General features: G+C 40.4%; 2 protein-coding genes across 7 annotated transcripts in view; both read right to left on the minus strand.

Moving 5' to 3' along the window:
- The window catches only part of Cype (cytochrome c oxidase subunit cyclope), a 108,102-nt gene that overhangs the window by 67,599 nt on the left and 20,268 nt on the right, over positions 1 to 20,235 (minus strand). The window lies entirely within an intron of this gene.
- The window catches only part of LOC143347880 (uncharacterized), a 93,774-nt gene continuing 74,279 nt past the window's right edge, over positions 741 to 20,235 (minus strand). For 3 of the 6 annotated variants that reach the window (XM_076777484.1, XM_076777489.1, XM_076777485.1), the window contains exons 2-3: positions 3,539 to 3,869; positions 741 to 2,477 (exon numbers count right to left, since the gene is read on the minus strand). In XM_076777484.1, the coding sequence (XP_076633599.1) occupies positions 1,889 to 2,477; positions 3,539 to 3,869 (920 nt within the window). In that variant the 3' untranslated portion in view covers positions 741 to 1,888. Of the gene's footprint in view, positions 2,478 to 3,538; positions 3,870 to 8,761; positions 9,097 to 10,500; positions 10,883 to 20,235 lie in introns of those variants that run through there. The other 3 variants (XM_076777487.1, XM_076777486.1, XM_076777483.1) reach the window with 3 other exon arrangements.

A 20,235-nucleotide genomic window follows, 5' to 3' on the forward strand; every position in this document is an offset into this window, starting at 1 on the left:
GTGATATGATTCACGGAAGCCGTGTCACGATCGGCCAGAAACTATTCGTTAATTATAGTCGGATCGAAAGTAATTGGCAACTCAAAGTCGCTTCGGTGGTTACGATTTTCAGTTTGAGCCTCTGATAAAAAATCTTAAAGGCGTCTAACTACCGATGCTTTTAACTCGAAAGTCAATAAAGTGGCTTTCAGCGACCAATTTGAGTTTATTATCCGACTACAATAAGGAAACTTGTACAACGGCAATTTTTCACAAGACTTTACATCGATTAGTAATTTGTCGCTCGTCTTGAAAGAATAACAAGAGAAACCATACGAACAACACTCCTCGCCACTGGCGGAACGAAGGAGGAACGCGAAACATAACATTACTGAACAGAAATCGAAGAACGTGCACAACAATTAAGGCCCATCGTGGCATTATCGCGCGGCATAGTGAATCCATTCGATTTCATCGCACACCATCAACATTTACATCGATTCACGGCGCTACTCTGAAGGCATTTATACAAGCGTACGTTGCATTCAGTGTTTATCCGTTCTCCATTCGCTTTATTTTGCGTTCAACGATCGAAGGATTTACTGCAAGAAAGAGGCAGCTCCACTTCTTACACATTTTTTTCTTTTATACACGTCTTACATTTTATTAACAAAAATGTAATCTTTTGTTTGATATAAACAGAAGTTAGCTCCGAACGATAAATATAGCTTTTTTTGGAACATATAACAATAACGGGAAGAAGAAATATTTAATTACGGAATATAGATTGTTAGGTTATGAAACTCGTTTGGTTCCGAAAGGCACGATTCGATGCAACGAGAATTGCAACTTTACGAGTACCAATAGAATAAAAAATCGTTAAATATTAAAAAGGAACCATCGATTGCAACGACCAATCTTCAGTCAGCTTACAAGAGTCGATTGCCATTAAAAATTGCAAAATATAGAGACTCGCTAGACCATGCAAGTAAAGTACGTCGAAGACAATGAGAAGTGGTTTTAAAATCAATTAAAATCAGAATTCTTATGAAGATAATTTCATAAAATTGTATTTGATTGTACGTAATGATTGGAATAAAATTTTCTCTCATTTTAAATCATTTTAGCGAATGTTTACTACCTTTTTCCTATCTTGGTGCAAAATATGAGCATCCCCAATATTTAAATTGTATTCGTTAGAAAAATAAAAGGTGTATAGGTTTCAAACTCGGTGTAAAAGTTTCTTAAAGCAAATATTAGCCGACGGTACTTGATTTTTGATTGGTTTTCTAAAATTACTCGACAGTGGAGCTGCTCGATACCTTTTCGTCGCAACAGACCCCCCGATTTGCTTTCGTACATCACCGTGAAATTTCTACTACAAAATTCATCTAATGTTATCGTTAACGTGCTCTTACAAACGTACTCGAATATATACAAATTACATATACGTATGCATAGTTCAGGATATCCTGGTACCGATATTCGTACGTACAACGCTCGGTACCAAACATTTGGTATCCGGTGTCTGTACGCAGACGATGAAAAATCTTTCGTCGAATTCTAGAGAATTCTATGCCCGCTGGATCCATGTAAAAAGTTCCATCATTTTTCTATCCCGTATCCCCCCAAAATAGCGATAGAAAGATTGATTCGCAGCCGCATATCCCCGAGTGTTTCGAGGTTATGGCCGATCCCAGAGGGCGCTTCTCGTTCGAATCTTCGGTACCATACACGTCTAACGATCGACAGACAGTCACCACCCTCCGAGTCCAGGTTCATCCTCGGCGTGGTTCCTCGTGCGTGCCGCGAAACCGTTTACCCGCGTGGTCGCCTCGTCGTGCTCGTGGTTCTCCGTCGGGCCAGACAGGACGACAGGAGGGTGGTGTTCGAGGCACGAGGCTGCCTTCTAGGTCTCCAGACCGGGCACTAGACTGTGGAAGGTCTGGATGTCGTGGAAGGCACGACCGCAGCTCTGGTTATTGTTTCTCTCGAATTTGGCTAGGTCGAAGTGCTCGTCCAACGACTGTAGCTCGACCAAACGTTCCTCCAGGCTTTTCGCCGAGTCCGCGAACCTGGAGAAGTCGCAGATCCTGTCGGGATCGACCACGTCGGAGGTCTCCATCATACCGACGTCGCTGGATCTCGTCACGCTGGTCAGCTGAGCGCCTGAGTCGTCCAGCTCGCCGGGGAACATCACCGAGTTGCAACAACTACTCGCGGACGTGGTGGTACTGCTGCTGGTCGTCGTGTTCGCGGTGCTCGTGTTAACGATCGTCGTTCCCGATCGAACGTCCACGGAACTCAGACGATCCTCCGAATAGACCAAGTGATGGTGATGCGGCGACTCCGGCTCCTGGACCTCGTCTATGTGAGAGAGTAGACGTGGCGTGGGCGGCAGGATGTAGAAGTCGCTGAACACGTCATCCTGGAGGTCGAGGTCGTCGTGCCTTTGTCGCTTGGGACTGATTCCGTCGTTCCTCGTGTCATCGCTCAATCTGCGGAACGAAATTATACTCATTGGTAAGACGGAACTTTCTGTCGGTTTTTACGAACATAACCTAACAATCCGATAATTGCGAAAATTCATATGTAACCTTGAGTTTCCGCAAGGATCTGTTTTCCTACAAATTAGTTGTTTTCGAAGATAACATTGGACGGAAAGTTATTATTCTGAAATAAAAATTTTATCGCGCACGGTGAATTTGATTTAGAGAAAGACGAACATGATCTGCAAAAGGGTTAATTTGAAATACAAAACCTGTAACAAGTTTATTTTATTCTCAAAGCATATAATTTAAATTGGAGAGATTCTGTTGCATAAGTATGTATTCGGGGGGATAGCCTTTCGCTATAAACGGTTCTACCGTAGTCATGGGGTCTCGTTTAGATCTGCTTTATCGTCCCATGGAACAAATTACAGATACACCTTACCGACGTATCTACGGTGGCGGATCTATCAAACGAAACGCGATTTCTTTTCCTTTCTCGCCCCGCCGACAGAGGGCAAACGGCGACTGCAGTCATATCGTCATCCTAAAATGCACTCTGAGCAGAAAACTTGCTCTTGTCTTCCAACTTCAGGCCCGCTAGGTACGCGCGTTACGAGTCTACAGTCCCGAACGCATTGCGCAACGATCTTGCGCGATTCGCTGTCGCTTGTGTAATTTATATTATGTAAAACAAATCTCTAGCTGGTACGATTAAGATCTCGCACTCTTCTTCCGTTACTGCGTAGACTCGAGCTAACCTAACCTCTCTATTGCCCTTTCGAACGCGGCACCGTCCCTCCGTCTTTAACCCTTTCGCTATAGACGCTACGGCTCAATTTAGCTCCCGTTACAACGCGGGTCATCAAAGAAAACGCGAACATATATTCGAATATATTCTATTATTCATGAATTTCGTAATAAAATTTAACGCTAGATTTACGGAAAAATAAATATTATTTGTTAGCAATTTAACACGACGAGTATCGATAAAAATATGTACAATTAATATCCATGAACCTAGCGTTAATACGATCATTGTTTTAGGAACACACAACACGATCACATACCTCTTTCTCGAGGACGCTTCGTCGTCTGTCACGCCGACGATAAGGTTGCCAGATACGTTATTCTCTTTGGTGGAGTCATTCAGATACGTGACCACCGGGAGACCGTAATTCCTCGTCTTTTCGTCCCGATTTTCGCGCTGAAGTCGTCTAACAGCATTGTTTATGAGAACCGATCTGCAAAGGCTGGCCTCAGGATCCTCGATCCTCCTCAGCTTGCCAGCCGAGATCTTCAGCAGACGACGACGTTCTTCCCTAGCACGATACTTAGCGGAAATCATCGTGGGTCGGCTCCTACGTATCACTAGATCCTCCTCCAATCTCATCTTAGCGTCTGAAACAGACAAGGAAAGAGAACCGCTTAATTGGGTCACAAATTGCAAACAATTTTTCACGAGTTTTACGGCCATCCGACAAAGAAACAGTTTTGGACAAAAATTTATTGACATTACGCGTACAACGGATAATAAAATTAATAAAATTATTAAAAACCTGCTTTTATAGCAAAATCAAGGTTATCTTGTGTTTTCTAATAGGATCTCGTATTTCTTTTTCTTATCGACGACAAGACTTTCGAAAAAATATAAAATAATCGTGGAAATGGAAACATATAGCTTTAAGATAGAGGTTTAAGTGACCTTGAAATGATAGATATCAGTCCTTCTCGCAACGTTAAATTTATGTTTACAAATATCAAGGTTATGATGCGGTTTATTGCCACTGAGTTGCAGCCAGTATTTTGTCTTTTCGATCGTTAACAAAACGAAGAGTAAAAAAAAAATGCTCGCCTAACGGTATTACCGAGAAAGACGCGCGCACGACTACAGAGGGCAGGGCAGGGCAGGGCAGGCTAGTGGTACGTAAGTACGTATTTACGTGTTGCGTACAGCGCTGATAATTGGGACAGTTTCTCGTATTCTTTTCCGCTATTGTCGCGACTGACCCAAATACTATGTAACTTCCGTCGTTCCTGCGCTGCCACGAGCCAGCCGTGTTCTGGCATGAAATCTTCGATCGAGAAATAGAGTCGAGGAGAGACAGGAGAACGGAAGGTTTCGCATTTAAAATGAACCACATTACGATTCTACAACGCGTTCAGAAAGTTCTCGTATTACCTACACCGAGTGTTCCCAACTGAACACTCCGGGGCAGGGTTGCCAATTTGACTATTTTAACGTTAAATTTTAGTAATATAACTTTCTTTTTATAACTGAACTTGCGTTCGAAAATTTATTTGCTTCTTTCTGGATATTTTTTTTTTTATATTGTTTGGCTTAAAACTACAATATTAAATTGACAAATCAAAATTTAGATTCCAGTATCGTATCTTAGTCGATGTGTTAACGTTTGTAAATTATATCCATTTTGCAATAAAACGATACACGTTGGCGGACGTAATCTAACTGTGGAAAGGGATTCACGAGAAAGGTTGAGAATCACTGAATCCGGCCATCGATCCTACTCCTGTTTCTGGTTTCCTGATATTCGACTTATTTACGAAGCGATTGAAAGTTATATTAAATACTTTATAATCGTGCAAATTGCTGCATAACGCGATACGTTTGTCGAGCGACGTTTGCTGATTTTCTGCGTAACTGTACAAGAGTAATGTAATTAAGAAAATAATTTTTTTACGAGGTTATAAGCGTGTCACGCTCGCAATCAATTCTCTGTTCGTACGAATTTCGAGAATAACGGTATGCAACGAGTAAAATGATTCTAATTCGTGCAAAGATTTTTATATAACCCCTCCATATCGCTTTACCAATCAACAAGAAAGTAATATTAACGGTTTCGTAATCCTACTGGCTGTAATCGGAGAGCAGTTAGAAAGAAGATAACGATTAACTACCGACATCTATGGTCAGCACAATTCGGTTGCGAATTTCTTGTCGGTGACGATGCCTCTGGTATAACTACAGTCGAATTGCATTACTGCCACCAAAACAGTATGTAATATTCATAAAAGAATTTTTTCGTTAAGTGTTTGTCAAATTAATTTTATTTGAAAAAATTAGGCTCCCTGAAGAATAGGGACCGAGGTTACAGATCTCCTAACCTCCTCCTTAATCCGTGCCTGGATTATGAGACCGTGTAATGTACTATTTATAGGGCGTACACTTTTTATACGTATGGGAGCTACAGGATATTCGAACACGACGAATTTCGTGGCGTTTCTGTCTACCGAGACTTCGAAAATAATGCTGAATTTACATAAGAATCTGCTATCGTTTCATTTACTCGCAACGCGAACCGTACAAATGTATGCGCCTGAAACACAATTCGCTTCATAACCTATAAACTTTAAAAGCAACTACTGCGTCACGATACTCGAAAACAGATCTTCGTAATAAGAGGTACAAGTAAGAAATATTTAAGTAATAGTAATCATTTTACAAAATATTACGGGCATCCCTCTCGAAAGCGGATGGGACCCCGTGATCAATCGAGCCACTTCCGGTGTGGTTATGTGTAACACGTCGGACGCAACACCACGGAAAAAGATCCTGCGTATCGTGACGACACACAGCGGGGTTGTTATTCTTTTATTTTACATAGTTGATGTAAAAGTAGCAAATATACAGAATGTTTGGCCACACCTGGGAAAAATTTTAATGAGGGATTCTAGAGGCCAAAATAAGACGAAAATCAAGAATATCAATTTGTTGATGGAGGCTTCGTTAAAAAGTTATTAACGTTTGAAGTTCCGCACTAACTGAATTTTTTTCTCGAAAATACGCAAGATTTCGGGGGTATGTCTGTTCACCAAAAATGATTGTAATTGACCCCCGCAACGGACAATAATTTTTCCAAAACGATTTGAAATTTTTTTTTTCCGTCGAAAAATTTCACACCTTCTCGAATTTTTTTCTAGAAAGTGGGTAGGATTTCGGGGGTATGTCTATTCACCAAAAATGATTGTAATTGACCCCCGCAACCGAAAATAATTTTTTTTTCACTGAAAAATTTTTTTTTCACTGAAAAATTTAGGCACCTACCCCCTGTCGATTTTTCTCAAAAATTCCTTTTTCATTTTTAGTAATTTTGTTTTACGCCCTACAGAAAAGTTGTCTAATACTTTTTTGTAGGTACCCATGAGCACTACTTCTGAAAAAAGTTTCATTGAAATATATTCACAATTGTAGGAGTTATGGCTGTTTGAATATTGGACCATTTTTATGGGGTTTTTCTCATTTTGCGAAGTCAAGGACCAACTTTTCGAATATTTTTGCGATTTATACATATTCTCCATGAAAATACGCATAGTTTGCTTTTTTAAACATTAAAATCGTTCAATCCGTTCAGAAGTTATGACGTTTTAAAGATTTGCATGAAATTTCGGGGAACGATTTCTGGCCTGAAATTAGATTTTTGGTAAGGAATATTTTTCTCGAAAATGCGTAGGATTACGGGGATATGTGTAATGACCAAAAATGATTGCGATCAACTGTTGCAACCGAAAATAATTTTTTTAAAATGATTTGAAAAATTTTTTTTTCTGCCAAAAAATTTCAACACCTACCCGTTTTTTTTTCTCGAAAGTGGATAGGATTTCAGAGGTATGTGTATTCACCAAAAATTATTGTTATTGACCCCCGCAACCGAAAATAATTTTTCCAGAACGATTTGAAATTTTTGAATTTAATTGTTAATAACATTTTAACGAAGCCTCGATCAACAAATTGGTATTCTTGATTTTCGTCTTATTTTGGCCTCTAGAATCCCTCATTAAAATTTTTCCCAAGGGTGTTCGAACATCCTGTATACAATTTAAAAAATGTTATTCCATCAAAACCTTATAAAAAGTAAGATGAAAAGCAATATTAATTACAGTAATTAATTCCATTCTTCTTCCCCATATTTTCCTAACTGACTTTCATCCTCGTGTTCCGAAAATAAACCTCTTTCCACTTTTTGGGTACAAATATCATTTACCTTACAGGATTTTTTTTTCCTCCGCGTTCATTCCGTCATTTTATGTTTACGTGTTCCATGAAATATCGTAAAGTTCGTGAAATACCCTTGGTCATGGTTTTTTCTTTCACTGGCAATTGCACTGTGCTGCGTAACGGCTATGTGGATCGTGTTATACAAGGATGATTATAGAAATTGCATCGAATTATGCTGTCCACTGAGATAGTAAAACAAGAGAAGCATACAAAAAATAAGTAAACTGATACCGCCATTAAAAAGAAAATGAAAATAATTTGCTATGGATAATTCTGGGATGTATGTACATTCAAAACAATTCGAATAATGCACGATTCTGCTTGGACGTCTCTGGTTTGATTGTAGGTTAGGAATCGACGTTAAAACGTTAGAAATTTGCGCAGAAATAGTTTGTTTTCCTCGTCATGGGAACGTCCGCACATTCTTTCCTCGAAGTGAGTCATATTCGCGTTTCCGTACGTAATAATTAACATTTAGTGAGAAGAGAATCTCGCTAGAAATTATTTCCACGAATGACCGGTTGAGTCACGCGCGTGGACGGAAATATTTTCGAAAATAAATTGTTCAATTAGCCGACAGATGGCAGCCCGACACCTTCATGTGCCAACAGCAGGATTGGTCGTCGCGCGACATTAATCACATCGAAAGAATAGACATTTCGAGTGCCGCGTGACACTTGTTGCTAAACGATTCATTCGTATCATATTGACTGTCGATCGACGCGCGACGAGTATGCGTTCAAGCGACCATAGTCGACTCGGTGCATAAATCGCGTCGAACAGGAATATTTGTCGACGCAGAAAGAAGCCGTTTCTCGTAAGGTAAAAGACTCACTATACTTGGACACCAGATGTATATGATGTCGATTATTGTCTCTAATATTCGTTATATTCATCGTTTTGAAGCCATACGTGAAATTTAATGTTCGTTCAACGAAGTAAAAACATAATCTCGAAATTGTCGATATAAATACTAGGATTTTATTTATTTTTTTATAGTTAGACTTATATACTCGAAAAATTCTATAATTTCATTCGCATCTTAAATGTCCGAGTATGTATTGGGTATTTTACCCTAGTGAACATTTCAGAGGATCGCAGAAAGCACGTATAATTACAGAAAAGACACGTTTGTTGTTGAAAGGCTACTTAGTTTCGTTGTTACGGAAAATAGAGAAGAACCATAGTGCACTGAGAGACGATTTTACGCTCGAAGTGCGCCTAAGCTAACTTTCTCCACGGGGGAAAAAACCGCCATGGATACACGTTACCTAACCTGTAAAGTCTGCTTTGGAATCGCTGACTCGTGCACGTCGTCCTCTCCCCACTCTTTTCCGTAAGTTGCTTGCATGGCGCACGCACGCGCACACACACGCAAGCGCGCGCGCGCGCGCCTTCCCCGTTCGCTTGCGTACAGTGTACCTTCTCGCTCCTCGCTCCCTCGTCATTTTTATCCGGTACAGTTATTCGAAACAACGTAACTGTCGATACGATCACATTATTTATGCGACACGAGCGAATCCAGTCAGTAGAGAAAGAAAGAAAGAAAGAAGAAAAACTAGATCTGGATTCTACGGCGATAATTAAATGCTACGATTTATTTTCTAATTCTGGTCGATATTAAAAATTAATGAAAATTAAAACGAGAAACCTGACCTAGAGACAAACGAACGGTTAAAATTCAAGCTGCGCAGTTCGGATTTCTATTATCGCGGATCTCGATGGAGATAAATTCTCGAGTGGTCTCGAAAAACACGCGATAACGCCTAGGTTCCCAATTTCCCTGGGCGTTCTTCGATTCTCTCCGTGATAATCGCTTTGAATAACGTCACTTCGTATCGTTACACCTGATCTTACATCACAGTATACTACAGCAGTGTTTGGCAATTAAACGAAGCTTTGACCTCGGTCGGAATTAGATCCATTTAAACGCGTCATTTCAAAACACAGATATACTTAACTCTTTGAGGATCACTGCTTACTCTCGAACACGTTACGCTTCGAAATCATTGCACGCTCTTCGGTGTGAAACGATCGAAATATTCTAACGCTAAATCCTTTCTTTTGTTTTACAATTTATTTTTGTTAAACGTATTGTATATTTAGTGCTCAAGGTGGGGTACGTTTAAGTTCGCGCCGAAATGCAGTGGGGAATTTCGTAAATTCGATCGCGTTGCTCGAAGGGGATCGACGGGATCTTCCTGGTCAGCGGATCGTTTCTATCGACCTCTATCGGTATCAGTTCGCGGCAAGGCGTGAAGTAAGGAAAAGGCTTCGAAGAGCCACCATATTGAACCGTTCAAAGTAGAAAGCGGTCGGTGCATGGGGGGACGGCCAGGTCAGACCATTGCTGTCCGTCCGTTCCCTGCAGGGGCCTTGAAAGGAATGCGCGGGTAAAAAGAAATCGGCGAGCGAGCACTTTTACACGTTTATAAATAAATGCGGCCGGTGAACCGGGTGTGCTCACCGCAACGCTGTTCTTCTATCACTTAACGCTCGATGTTTATCTCGCGTTTCGGCTCGTTTATGCGTATTGGATCAGATTATCGCCATCTATTACACGTTGCAGTTCATGGATTTCAAGTTTATTTCTTTCCTTAACAGGAAAAAATAAAAATCACCCGCTACATTTCTCGTCGCGTAACTTTTCTATCGTGACGCCATTTTTTTCGTAAAGGTGAAAATTAATCGGCGACACGGTAATTAACAGGCCGTTAAATTTTGACCGGCCTGTTTTATCGACCGTGCTAAAATCGATGTTTTATCAACTCTTTTTTCGCGCCCGTAGGTATTCAGTGCATGCGCTGTTCTCATTACACGCTGATAAACGTATTTATAATTTTAACCATACCACTACGTTTTTTCCAGTGTCGCTACTTTTTTACAACCTTGCAAATTTCTGCTTTTATCGCAACTGCAAGCGATATCGTTCATTGCAAACATTTTTCTAACGCATCGAACGGAAAAACTCCCAATACGATATAAAATTTTCGTAATAATAAGTAAAATCTGTACCTCGCTTACGGTTCGCATCGAAACAAAAGATTCCAATCACTGAGCAAATGTCAAAAGGGAAAACGATCTAGGATCGAAGAAACATTGTTAATCGATGGTCAGAACTCACTTTCGAACTATTCAAAATTGAATCGTCGGTCGTACGCTCGCTACACTTTCCACATTCCTTCGAGAGACACGACCGGAGAAAACCAGAAAACGAACCGACCGGCGGAATAACTGTTCACAACACGACACGTTCGGCGAATAAAATCCACGAACGAAACTGTTATTGCACCGCGGACGAATATTTCGACGGAGAAACGGTTCGCGTTCGAGCTCGCGGAGAGAATTTGCGTTTCGCGTGAGACGCAGTCGGTGGCTTGTGCCGATCTGTGCGTCACGCGTAATCGCGGCGTACGTACGACGACAGCCCGTACGACAACAAAAGTGTTATCGGGCGTCGCGTGACGTCACGACTGGCCGAGTGTATACTACCGCGCGGTTCGCGCATGCGCGTCACCCTTCTCTGAACGGCGGCAGGTTACGCACGCACACCTTCGCGGAGACGCCGTTTGTCTGCCTGTCGTGGATGAGTACATTTAGTGACGAGCATGGCCCGTGCTCAATGAAAACAGTATCACTTTCTCCTTGCGCGCGACAAAGATGCATAGGCGTTTCTAAGGGGCCGATTACGCTCTCAAGATTTCAGTCGTTGGTGAAATAATATATTAAAATTATTATCTAAACGATAGATCTTTAGTATTCTAGTAAATTGCATTAAATCACGGTCGACATAACCCGGTTCCTGCAGATATCAGCAATGTAGTTTTATAATCGTTTGAAGTAGATACTCGATTAAAGTGGTCGTCGGTGCGTGCTAATCGACGAGTTACATTTAAAATCAAGTTACGTTGTTAGTAATTTTACACGAGCGCGTGGATATCGTTTTGTTTCGCTAGAACCTCATCGTTAACGCTCGGCTTCGAATACCCTTCGCCATAGCAAACAGGTACCGCGCGCGTGTATGCATAAACACGTACGCGCGAAACTCCGGTAAGGATTCCTCGGTGCCTCGTTAATTGCGCCAACGCGAGTACTTTTACTCGCGGCTCGAATAATGAAACGGGCAAGTTTCTTTTTTGAAGCGCGCGCGACCCCCCCCCCCCCCCCCCCCCTCTAAACCTCCTTCTACCCCCACCTCCCCTCTCTCCCTCCTGCCCTTCTCTGTCCGCGGTGCTTTGAATTTCATCCGAATTAATGCGCTTCTTTTAAACGGGCCCTGCGCGCTTTATCTCCGCCTGGCTCGCTCGCGTCGATAAACCCGAGGAGAAAGATATCAATTATGAGAGATATCGACGAAGCGTCCACCATTTACGGTTCGACGATAATCACAAATTATTCATATAAAATATATATTTGAACGACAATATTTACCGAGTCGAAGAGACTCGTTTTAAAAATAGCCAACCGAGAAAATATTTTACAATATTTTTTGCAAGCACTTTACATGCGTATATTGTAAAATATTTAATATAAATATGAAAATGATAATGGATCGAAGCATTATTTAAATCAGAATAATATATTCGAACGTTTCGATGTCGATTTGGATCTTAAGTAAAAACATTAGTCGACAATATAAGAAAAACACGTCAAGGATGTGGATACTACGATATTCTTTTGTGAACAGAGATATATTCCCGAGATAACGTTCTCGAGAGACAAAGATTCTTTAAAATTCATGCTGATAGAGACACCCCCCCTCCCCCTCTCGCCTCGGTGGAAGGCTTGTTTCTACGAAGGACGCAGTACCGTTTTCTCGAGACCGTTATAACTTCTCCATTTTTCCCAGTTACTTCTCGCTGTTCTTTTTTTTTAATTGAACTGAATTTTGAGAAATTATGGAAGCAGGTGAAAATTGTTGCAAATCACTACTATACAATACGCAAGTTTCAATTATTCGTGGACGCGACATTTCATTCGAAGAATTCTTATCTACATAAAAATTTTATTACAGAATGGAATATTTCGCAACGAATAGACAAGAATAAATTGCACTTTGAATAAATTGCTAAAAGTTGGACTTATTGGTTACTTATTGTTAGAATAAAATTTTCAATTTCGAGCATCTACGTTTCGAAGAGTATGTTATCGTTGAAATTGCACGAAGCAATCGTTAAATAGGCCGTGACCATTCAGTCGACTTTCTCCTATAGCTGCAATAAGCGAAGACAACGGAAAAAAAATCGCTCTTATTTAGAACGACTTTGTTTCCACGAGTAACCGTTACGAGTAGTATCGCGGTACATCGTGACAACGCCACCACGACGACAGCGACATCTCATCGCCGATAGCTGACACGCGAAACAGTGGTGAATCCCGACGTTACGATGCTTCTTAAAATAGAACAGGAAAGCAATCGTTTCTTTGCCTTTTGCTTACAATACGTAACTAGTTAACGACTGCTGTCTTTGCACTCCTAGTTAAAAAATTTAACGAATTAGAAATAAAAACTTAATTTATTTGACTGCAATTAGAATCCCGTTAATCGTTAATCGATGATACGACCATCTTTTCCACTAACAGAATACACACTTCGTTTTACACTGTATGGTGTACAAACGTGTGGATGTGATTAGATACTTTCTGATATTATTGAGAAACAACAAATAATAATTTAGTACTTAACGGGTTGATAACCCTTTTGTCTGTACTCTACACAGAAAGTATTCTAACGTGTATGCACGACAAGAAATATTATCATATTTATGTAAGTTTCTCGAGCAGTGGAAAGTGGATGAAACAATTGCTTGCCTCTGCCAGTCTATCGATCGATATTACATATACTTTCAGAGAGAACGAAGATCGTTTGAGTAGATTGTATCAATACATTCATACCCAAAATTATAATTTTTTTTTGTTATGAAATTAAATGTTGTATACTATTACAAATGTATCGAATTGATATTTTATTCGATTAAATACGTTTTACTACATTTATTATTACCAGTGACTGTAGAAAATATTATAAATTACATACATACTATAAGTAAACGTATGATACGTAAGACTGAAATAAATGCGTCTATTTAAACGTTAACACGCGGCCAAGATTAAAATCGTTCTTGTCTATAAATACAATCAACAAGGGAAAATATACAAGATGTTCGACCACTTCTGGAAAAAATTTTAATGGGCGATTCTAAAAGCCCAAAATTTATTTTGGAATTTTTTTCTCGAAAGTGCGTAGGATTTCGAGAGTATGTGTATTCACCAAAAATGATTGTTATTGACCCTCGCAACCGAAAATAATTTTTTCAAAACGATTTGAAATTTTTCTAATTTAATTTTTTAATAACTTTCGAGCATGAAACAGTTAAGATGCGATATTTTTTCAAGCAATTTGTTGTGAAAGTAAATCTCTAAACGGGCGGGTCAATTAGGTTACTGCAGGAAGACCCACTTTCTATCAAACCAAGGACTTCGTCGCGACGCAGACGCGAAATAAAAGCGCCACGCGTCGAAAACTGGTGATAATCGTGCACGATGGGTTTAAAGGAGCCCGGACAAGGAAGCGAAAGTGGCAAGAAACGAGGGTACGCGCGATTACGATTATTACGTACTGGCAAAGCCGTACGGCAACCGAGTCTTACGTCAAATCGAATCGACCTGGTGACGCGTTTGCTAAGTTTATGAGCCGTAAGCGGTGATTAAACGACCTTGGTTCGTCGCCAGTCTTCGTTACGTACCGTGCAACGTGTTTCACATTAAACAAATTGTACGCTCGTTGTTTGTAAAAAATTCTAAAAAAAAAATTTGTAAAAATTCCAAATATTCTAAAAAAAAATTTTAAAAACAAAATTCTAAATACGGAGAATTAAATTTTACACAAAAATTAGGAAAAACACCCACCCCGTCTGATAAAAAAAAAATTTAATGAAATCTTGTAATTAATATATTCGTCAAAATATCGTTCTGTTTGTACAAGTATGTCCGAGTTAATTTATTTGCGAGGGTCTCGTTGAAAGTTCCAGCAATTTATGGAAAAAAGTTTAATGCATCGTTCTACGATGGACCGTTTTTATTTTTGTCCCCGTGTTCGCATTCCGTAGTTTCCTTTTATTTAGTTAAAAACAGTTCCAACAACAAACGAGAACACTGCGAAGAACGCGCGTTCCGTTGCATAATACTGGCGATATTTGAAATAAAAATAACGCGCTCGATATGCAACAGGTTGAAAAAAAAATTCGACGAACATAAAAATCCGATAAAATTTCTGCGAATTTTCTATTCGCCGAAAACAGCCCGTATAACACGGAAACGACGAAAATGTCGCACACCTCACTTGCTCCGAATCACTGGTTTCGCAATAACGCAAAATTCCCTAGACTCGACGAACAGAATTACCAATACAAGATACGGTATTCGGAATAAAAGTTCTTTGCAACTGTTACGAGAACCTAAACACCTACATTACAACAGTTTTCGAGTTCAGCCTCTAATCGATGACCTCCTCCCCTCTTCGTGCACGTTATTTATTATTCGAGCAAATTATACACACACAGATACCGTATTATCAACGGCGGATTCGAAGAAACAAGCTCGGCGAAATTAATTGTAAAAAACAAAAGAAAAAAAGAATCGATGATATTTTCGTTGACACCGATATTAAAATTACGCGTTCGTCGTCGATATCACGCCCAAATTGAAAGTAATTGCACAACAGTTTTTCTATTAGCACCAATGTTGCATAACCTAAAATACTATGCGAGACGTTGCTTGCGTATAATAAGTGTTCCAAAAGCAATTATGTAATTTATAAAATTAATCTTAATGAGCAAACAATAAACGTTTTATGACCTTTAAAGTCCTTTTCGAGGTTATCTAAAGGTTATCTGAAACAACAATCGAGTTTTCGATAAAGTAAAAATAAGAAAAAAAAAAAAAAAAAAAATCAGAAGTATGTTTTTACGGAGACAAACGAAACGTAAAATATTTGTTTGCAGATTCGTAACATAAATTATATTTCAATGGAGTCCATTCATGAATTGTAAAAAAAATGCATTGGCTTATAATTTAATTATCGCAAACAGAAAATAATCATTAAGAAATAAAGTATGGAGAATACAGTTTATATCCTTTCCCTAATAATAGACTAATAAACATATTAATATTTTATACCAAAAACAACACGAGACCTTATTATTAATTATATGAATTATATAGGGTATTATGGCAGCTATTACACGCATCTATTGCGACATCGCTCGGTACGCACGTTTCGCGTGCTCGGTTCGTCGCGTAGGTCGATTTCGACCCTACACAGGGTGTCTCAAATTACATGGCGAATTCTCTCGTAAACCGAATCCAAAACGTCAAATAAATTCCTTTATACGGAACGGTCCACAGTGCGCCAGAACTGAAGTGTTCACACGGTGGACCAACTTCCTATTAAAACTATTAAATGTTCTGTTCAAACATTTCAGTGAGCCATTTCTGGTATTTAATAATAAAAAAACACTCTACCTAGGTAAAAAGTTTATACAGGAAAAAGCGATGTTCATATCGAGTTTGTTAAGTAAATATATTTCTGAGATGTGCAAACGATCGATTTTGCGACTAGCTGTATATTAGTGTCCTGTCGACGGACCAGAGTCGTCGATCTTTAACCTGTTTCGACCGTATCGACGGTCTCCGCATTTCTTACCCGGCGAACTGCTTCGTGCCGTAACTTTGCGAATCTCGCCTGGAACGCGGCAAGCACGTCGAGTCGTACGTGTAGCGCAGTATTCTGTCGGCCTCGAATTTCACGTAGCAGGGAACATTAACGACCGTGAGCTTACTTTGTTGTCCGCAGCCTGCCGCGCGCCGTAAAGCCACATCAATACAGGGCAATCACGCTAAGAGCAGATGTTATCCCCACCAATGCCGCCCCACTACTCTTCCAGTCTCGAGCTAGAGAGATCGGTCGAGGTTTGGTAGGGATGAATCGGCTCGTGTCGCCGATACTCGGCTTCCCCCATCCAGTAGGCGCGTGTATCCAATGCGAATCAGGGTCGTGTGCCGCCAACGTGTTTCCTTAGTACGCGGATTCTTGTTTAATTTTGCGCTCCTTTATCGACACGATCATCGTTATCAAATCACATCGGAAACTACAGATTACACGAACGACACCGAAGACTTTCGATACCATTTTCGATTCGACCGAAGATGTCGTACGAAATAATTTATAAAACGTGTCCAATCATCGAAGCAAAGACTTCCGTCCGTCTTTGTATCGAACAAAAATCTACGTAAAAGACTTTTTGCCAAAATGACGCCCTTAGTTATTAATTTACGCGATACAATCTCCGAAGCAATAGTGAAATAACCATTTCCAATAGCCGTAGTCGCTAAATTTGAAGCTCTCCAGAGGGAATCTTTCAAATATAGTCGAATGGCCGCTACGAATAATCGACTACTGCGTAATTGCATAGCAATTCGCAAGGGTCGAGCGTTCCAAGCCGTATCGAGGGACTGTTCTCTAATTAGACACCGCCTTTTTCCCTTTACGACGAATCAGCGGTACGAAGCACCGCGATACTAAAAAACATTGTAATCGATCGATTTGTATTAATATAAGTACGACAAGCAACGAAGTTTAAGCGACCCTTTTCGTGCACATCGCGAGCGACAAGTAAATACATATAGCGTGACGATTCAACGAGATTCTCTTGGATGCACCAATGGGAGCTACGGCCCTGATACGTGTCTCGTGCCACGTATGACAGTGTGCGTGTATGTGCACGGGCGATCGCCACGGCTGTGGTGAATATTCCAGCGACCTGGAGTGGGAGAACCAACTCGTAGTGGGGGGAGTCGGAGTGTATCGATAGAGGGTGAGGAGGAGGACAGCCACAGCGTCGTTGTAGGTAGAGTGTGACGTCACACGTTCCACCAGCTGGTCGGGAGACGCACCACTCTCCTTGTTGCCATGCCCGTGTTTTTGCCGCGGTAATGCCGAGTGGAGGGGAAAGACCGGTCAGCACTTGCGGGACCTACGAACTTTTCGGGGCCCCAATTCGTTAGGCGTCGAAAGGTGCAAGTGCACTCTTCCGCGCCATGTCAAACGCATCAGTGGTTCGCAGTAGTTTTGTTTAGCTTGAATACTCGATGGTCCAAGTACTACCCAGTATTAGTTTTCACGGATCAGATTAAGGTTGGACTATATTTTTTCTCGTGCGACACACAATTTTATAAATATCTCGGAAATAAAGTTGACTGCGAACCGCTGATGTGTATACAGAAATAGTAGATAAGCGATCGCCAGACACTTTTCAATGTAGTAATACCGACAGAATTTTGCAAATAAAATGGAAACTAAAGCTGACCAGGTATAAAAAAAAAAATTTAAGGTGCTCCCTATTTCGAATTACCATATTTTTCATAATAATACTACGTTATTACGTATAACATTTATAATAAAATAATACCATCCTTACAACGAAAACACAACTAAATATTTACACAAAGAGCGTGAAAGTTCCTCGCTATCTTGTATATAGTTATAATTAAGCGCGGTCTAGCTGATTAAAGCGATCGTGTTTTCGTTTAATTAATACATAACTCATTATTCGTTTCTTTGTGTCGGCTAGCAGAGTCGCATTGTTCGATACAGTGTCGCCTGACGAAATCCTTTAATTATCAAATACGTTATCGAGGATAATCTGAGAGGCACAAGCAGATAATATAACGCGTTGATATCTGTGAAGTGTGGCACTGCCTCCCCTCCGTTTCGACCGAGCGAAAGTTTCGACGACTTCTTAGATCGCTGGCGCGAAACGCTTGACCGTCGACAAACGGTGAAAAGCTTTGTCGCTATTGAGTCTACTCCCGGCACGGTCATTTTCTATTTCTAGACGAGCGTCTTCCGCGGATGCGTCACAGGAGACCATCTGGTTCGCTCGGTTTCGATCGCGATTACACTAATCTAGAGCAGCGCCTTCGAAACTTCTTTTGTTACGAAATAATTCAAAAGCCTAACCGTTTATTTATATCAAACGAACGGCACATAATCGACCCGTTCAAGATTTTAATCATTTCTCTAGTGTTTTGTAACATTAGTAATGGATAGTTAACTTTCCATTACTTATCTCCCCAATTCCTGATTTAGTATTTGTGTATTAAGATTAAGCAAGTGTCTGCGGTTAGGTTACAAGATGATACGTCCGCCAATGGGCGACGTTTTCTCTAGGCCTCGCTTAGCCGCAGGGCGTTACGAAGGTGACCCTAGTGTTTTGTACCGCATTCCTTCCAGGGTTTTTCTTCTAGGGACCTCACGATATCTGTTCTCTTTATAACCTCTAATTCTTCACAATGTTCACAAAAATAGAGCTGCATTTTCACTGACTGAAAATAATGTTGAATTGGGTGATTCGTTTTTAACTTACACCTTAAACACTTCAACGCAAGAACGTTCGACCTTAAATCTTCGTAGGACTGTACCAGCCCCTTATGCAAACTCGTTGTTGCACGTAACCCGAGAAAGTAGAAAACACCTGGCAGACATTCGATCCCGTGTCGCTCTCAACTGGAGACGAGCGCCATTTTCGATCAACGCAAATCGATCTGACAAAAGTAGCGTTTTTTAATTTTACGTTTCGTATCTGACCATGTTACACAGGTTGTCTCGGATTTTAATGACCAAATTTTGTCAGTATATTTTATGATATTAAACGAGAATAAAGTCTTACGTAAACATAGGTCGTTTAAACGAAAGAAAAAAAATGGATACAACATAATTTTCTAATTGCCTCAAAAATATTAAAAAATCCATACACCCCACGTTGGGAACTACTGGACTAGCATCAAAAAAATTTCGAAACATTGATTTTCCATCGTGCATGCTTGGATTAATATGTACCTCTCGGAAAATTATTCGGTTCCGTCGATGTTATTAAAGGCAACAGAATCGACCTCGTGGCGCAATAATTTATCGTCCGTCACTGAGCGACAGTAGTCGTTAATGGGTTAAAAACAGCTCTGCAAAGGGTTGACCCGTTTCTGACGGCATCGAACGTTTCGAAGACACGACGACATTAATGACGTTAACGCGCGCAGGATTTCCCTGAAGGCGTGTATCGCGTATATAAGCGTGACGTAATGCAGGCATTAGTAATTATTGTGGCATAATGCCTGTGTGACGCGCAGCAGCGAGCATTTATGTCCACGCTGATGGAAGGAAACGCGTGCCTAAGGGAATTCATAAAACTGAGCGAAGCAACGCCACTGCCACAGGGGCTGAGTGTATATATGTATGTATGTATGTATGTACTTCGTGACTCCTTTGGATTTCCGCCATTGCGAGCGATGCTTTGCATTCTAAGGATGTCACATGGTTCGGTGATCTCCGACTCGGATTATCAATAGCTTTTCGTGTATCGCTTGTTTCGTTATTGCGGTTGCAAACGTCGTAAAAACAGTAAACGTATGCGGTCGTTATCGTACGAGAGCGAATCTTACGAAACAAAAGTGGATTTCACGGAAAAAGAAAATATCAACGCACGTATCAAAGAAATTTATAATTGAATATATGTTTTATAAACTTAACCACTTGAAATTGATTCGTATTTATTGTACAATTAATTTTTCTATATAATCTAGAACGTGTATCGACTGGGAGAGAATTAAAACGGTGGACAGGGAAAAAGAGTTCCAATAATCACGTACGAATTTCAATTCGCGAGTGTCGTAGTTCGAATTCAAGTTCGTTTT

This window comes from Colletes latitarsis, chromosome 11 (assembly GCF_051014445.1).
Source record: "Colletes latitarsis isolate SP2378_abdomen chromosome 11, iyColLati1, whole genome shotgun sequence".
Lineage (NCBI taxonomy): Eukaryota > Metazoa > Arthropoda > Insecta > Hymenoptera > Colletidae > Colletes > Colletes latitarsis.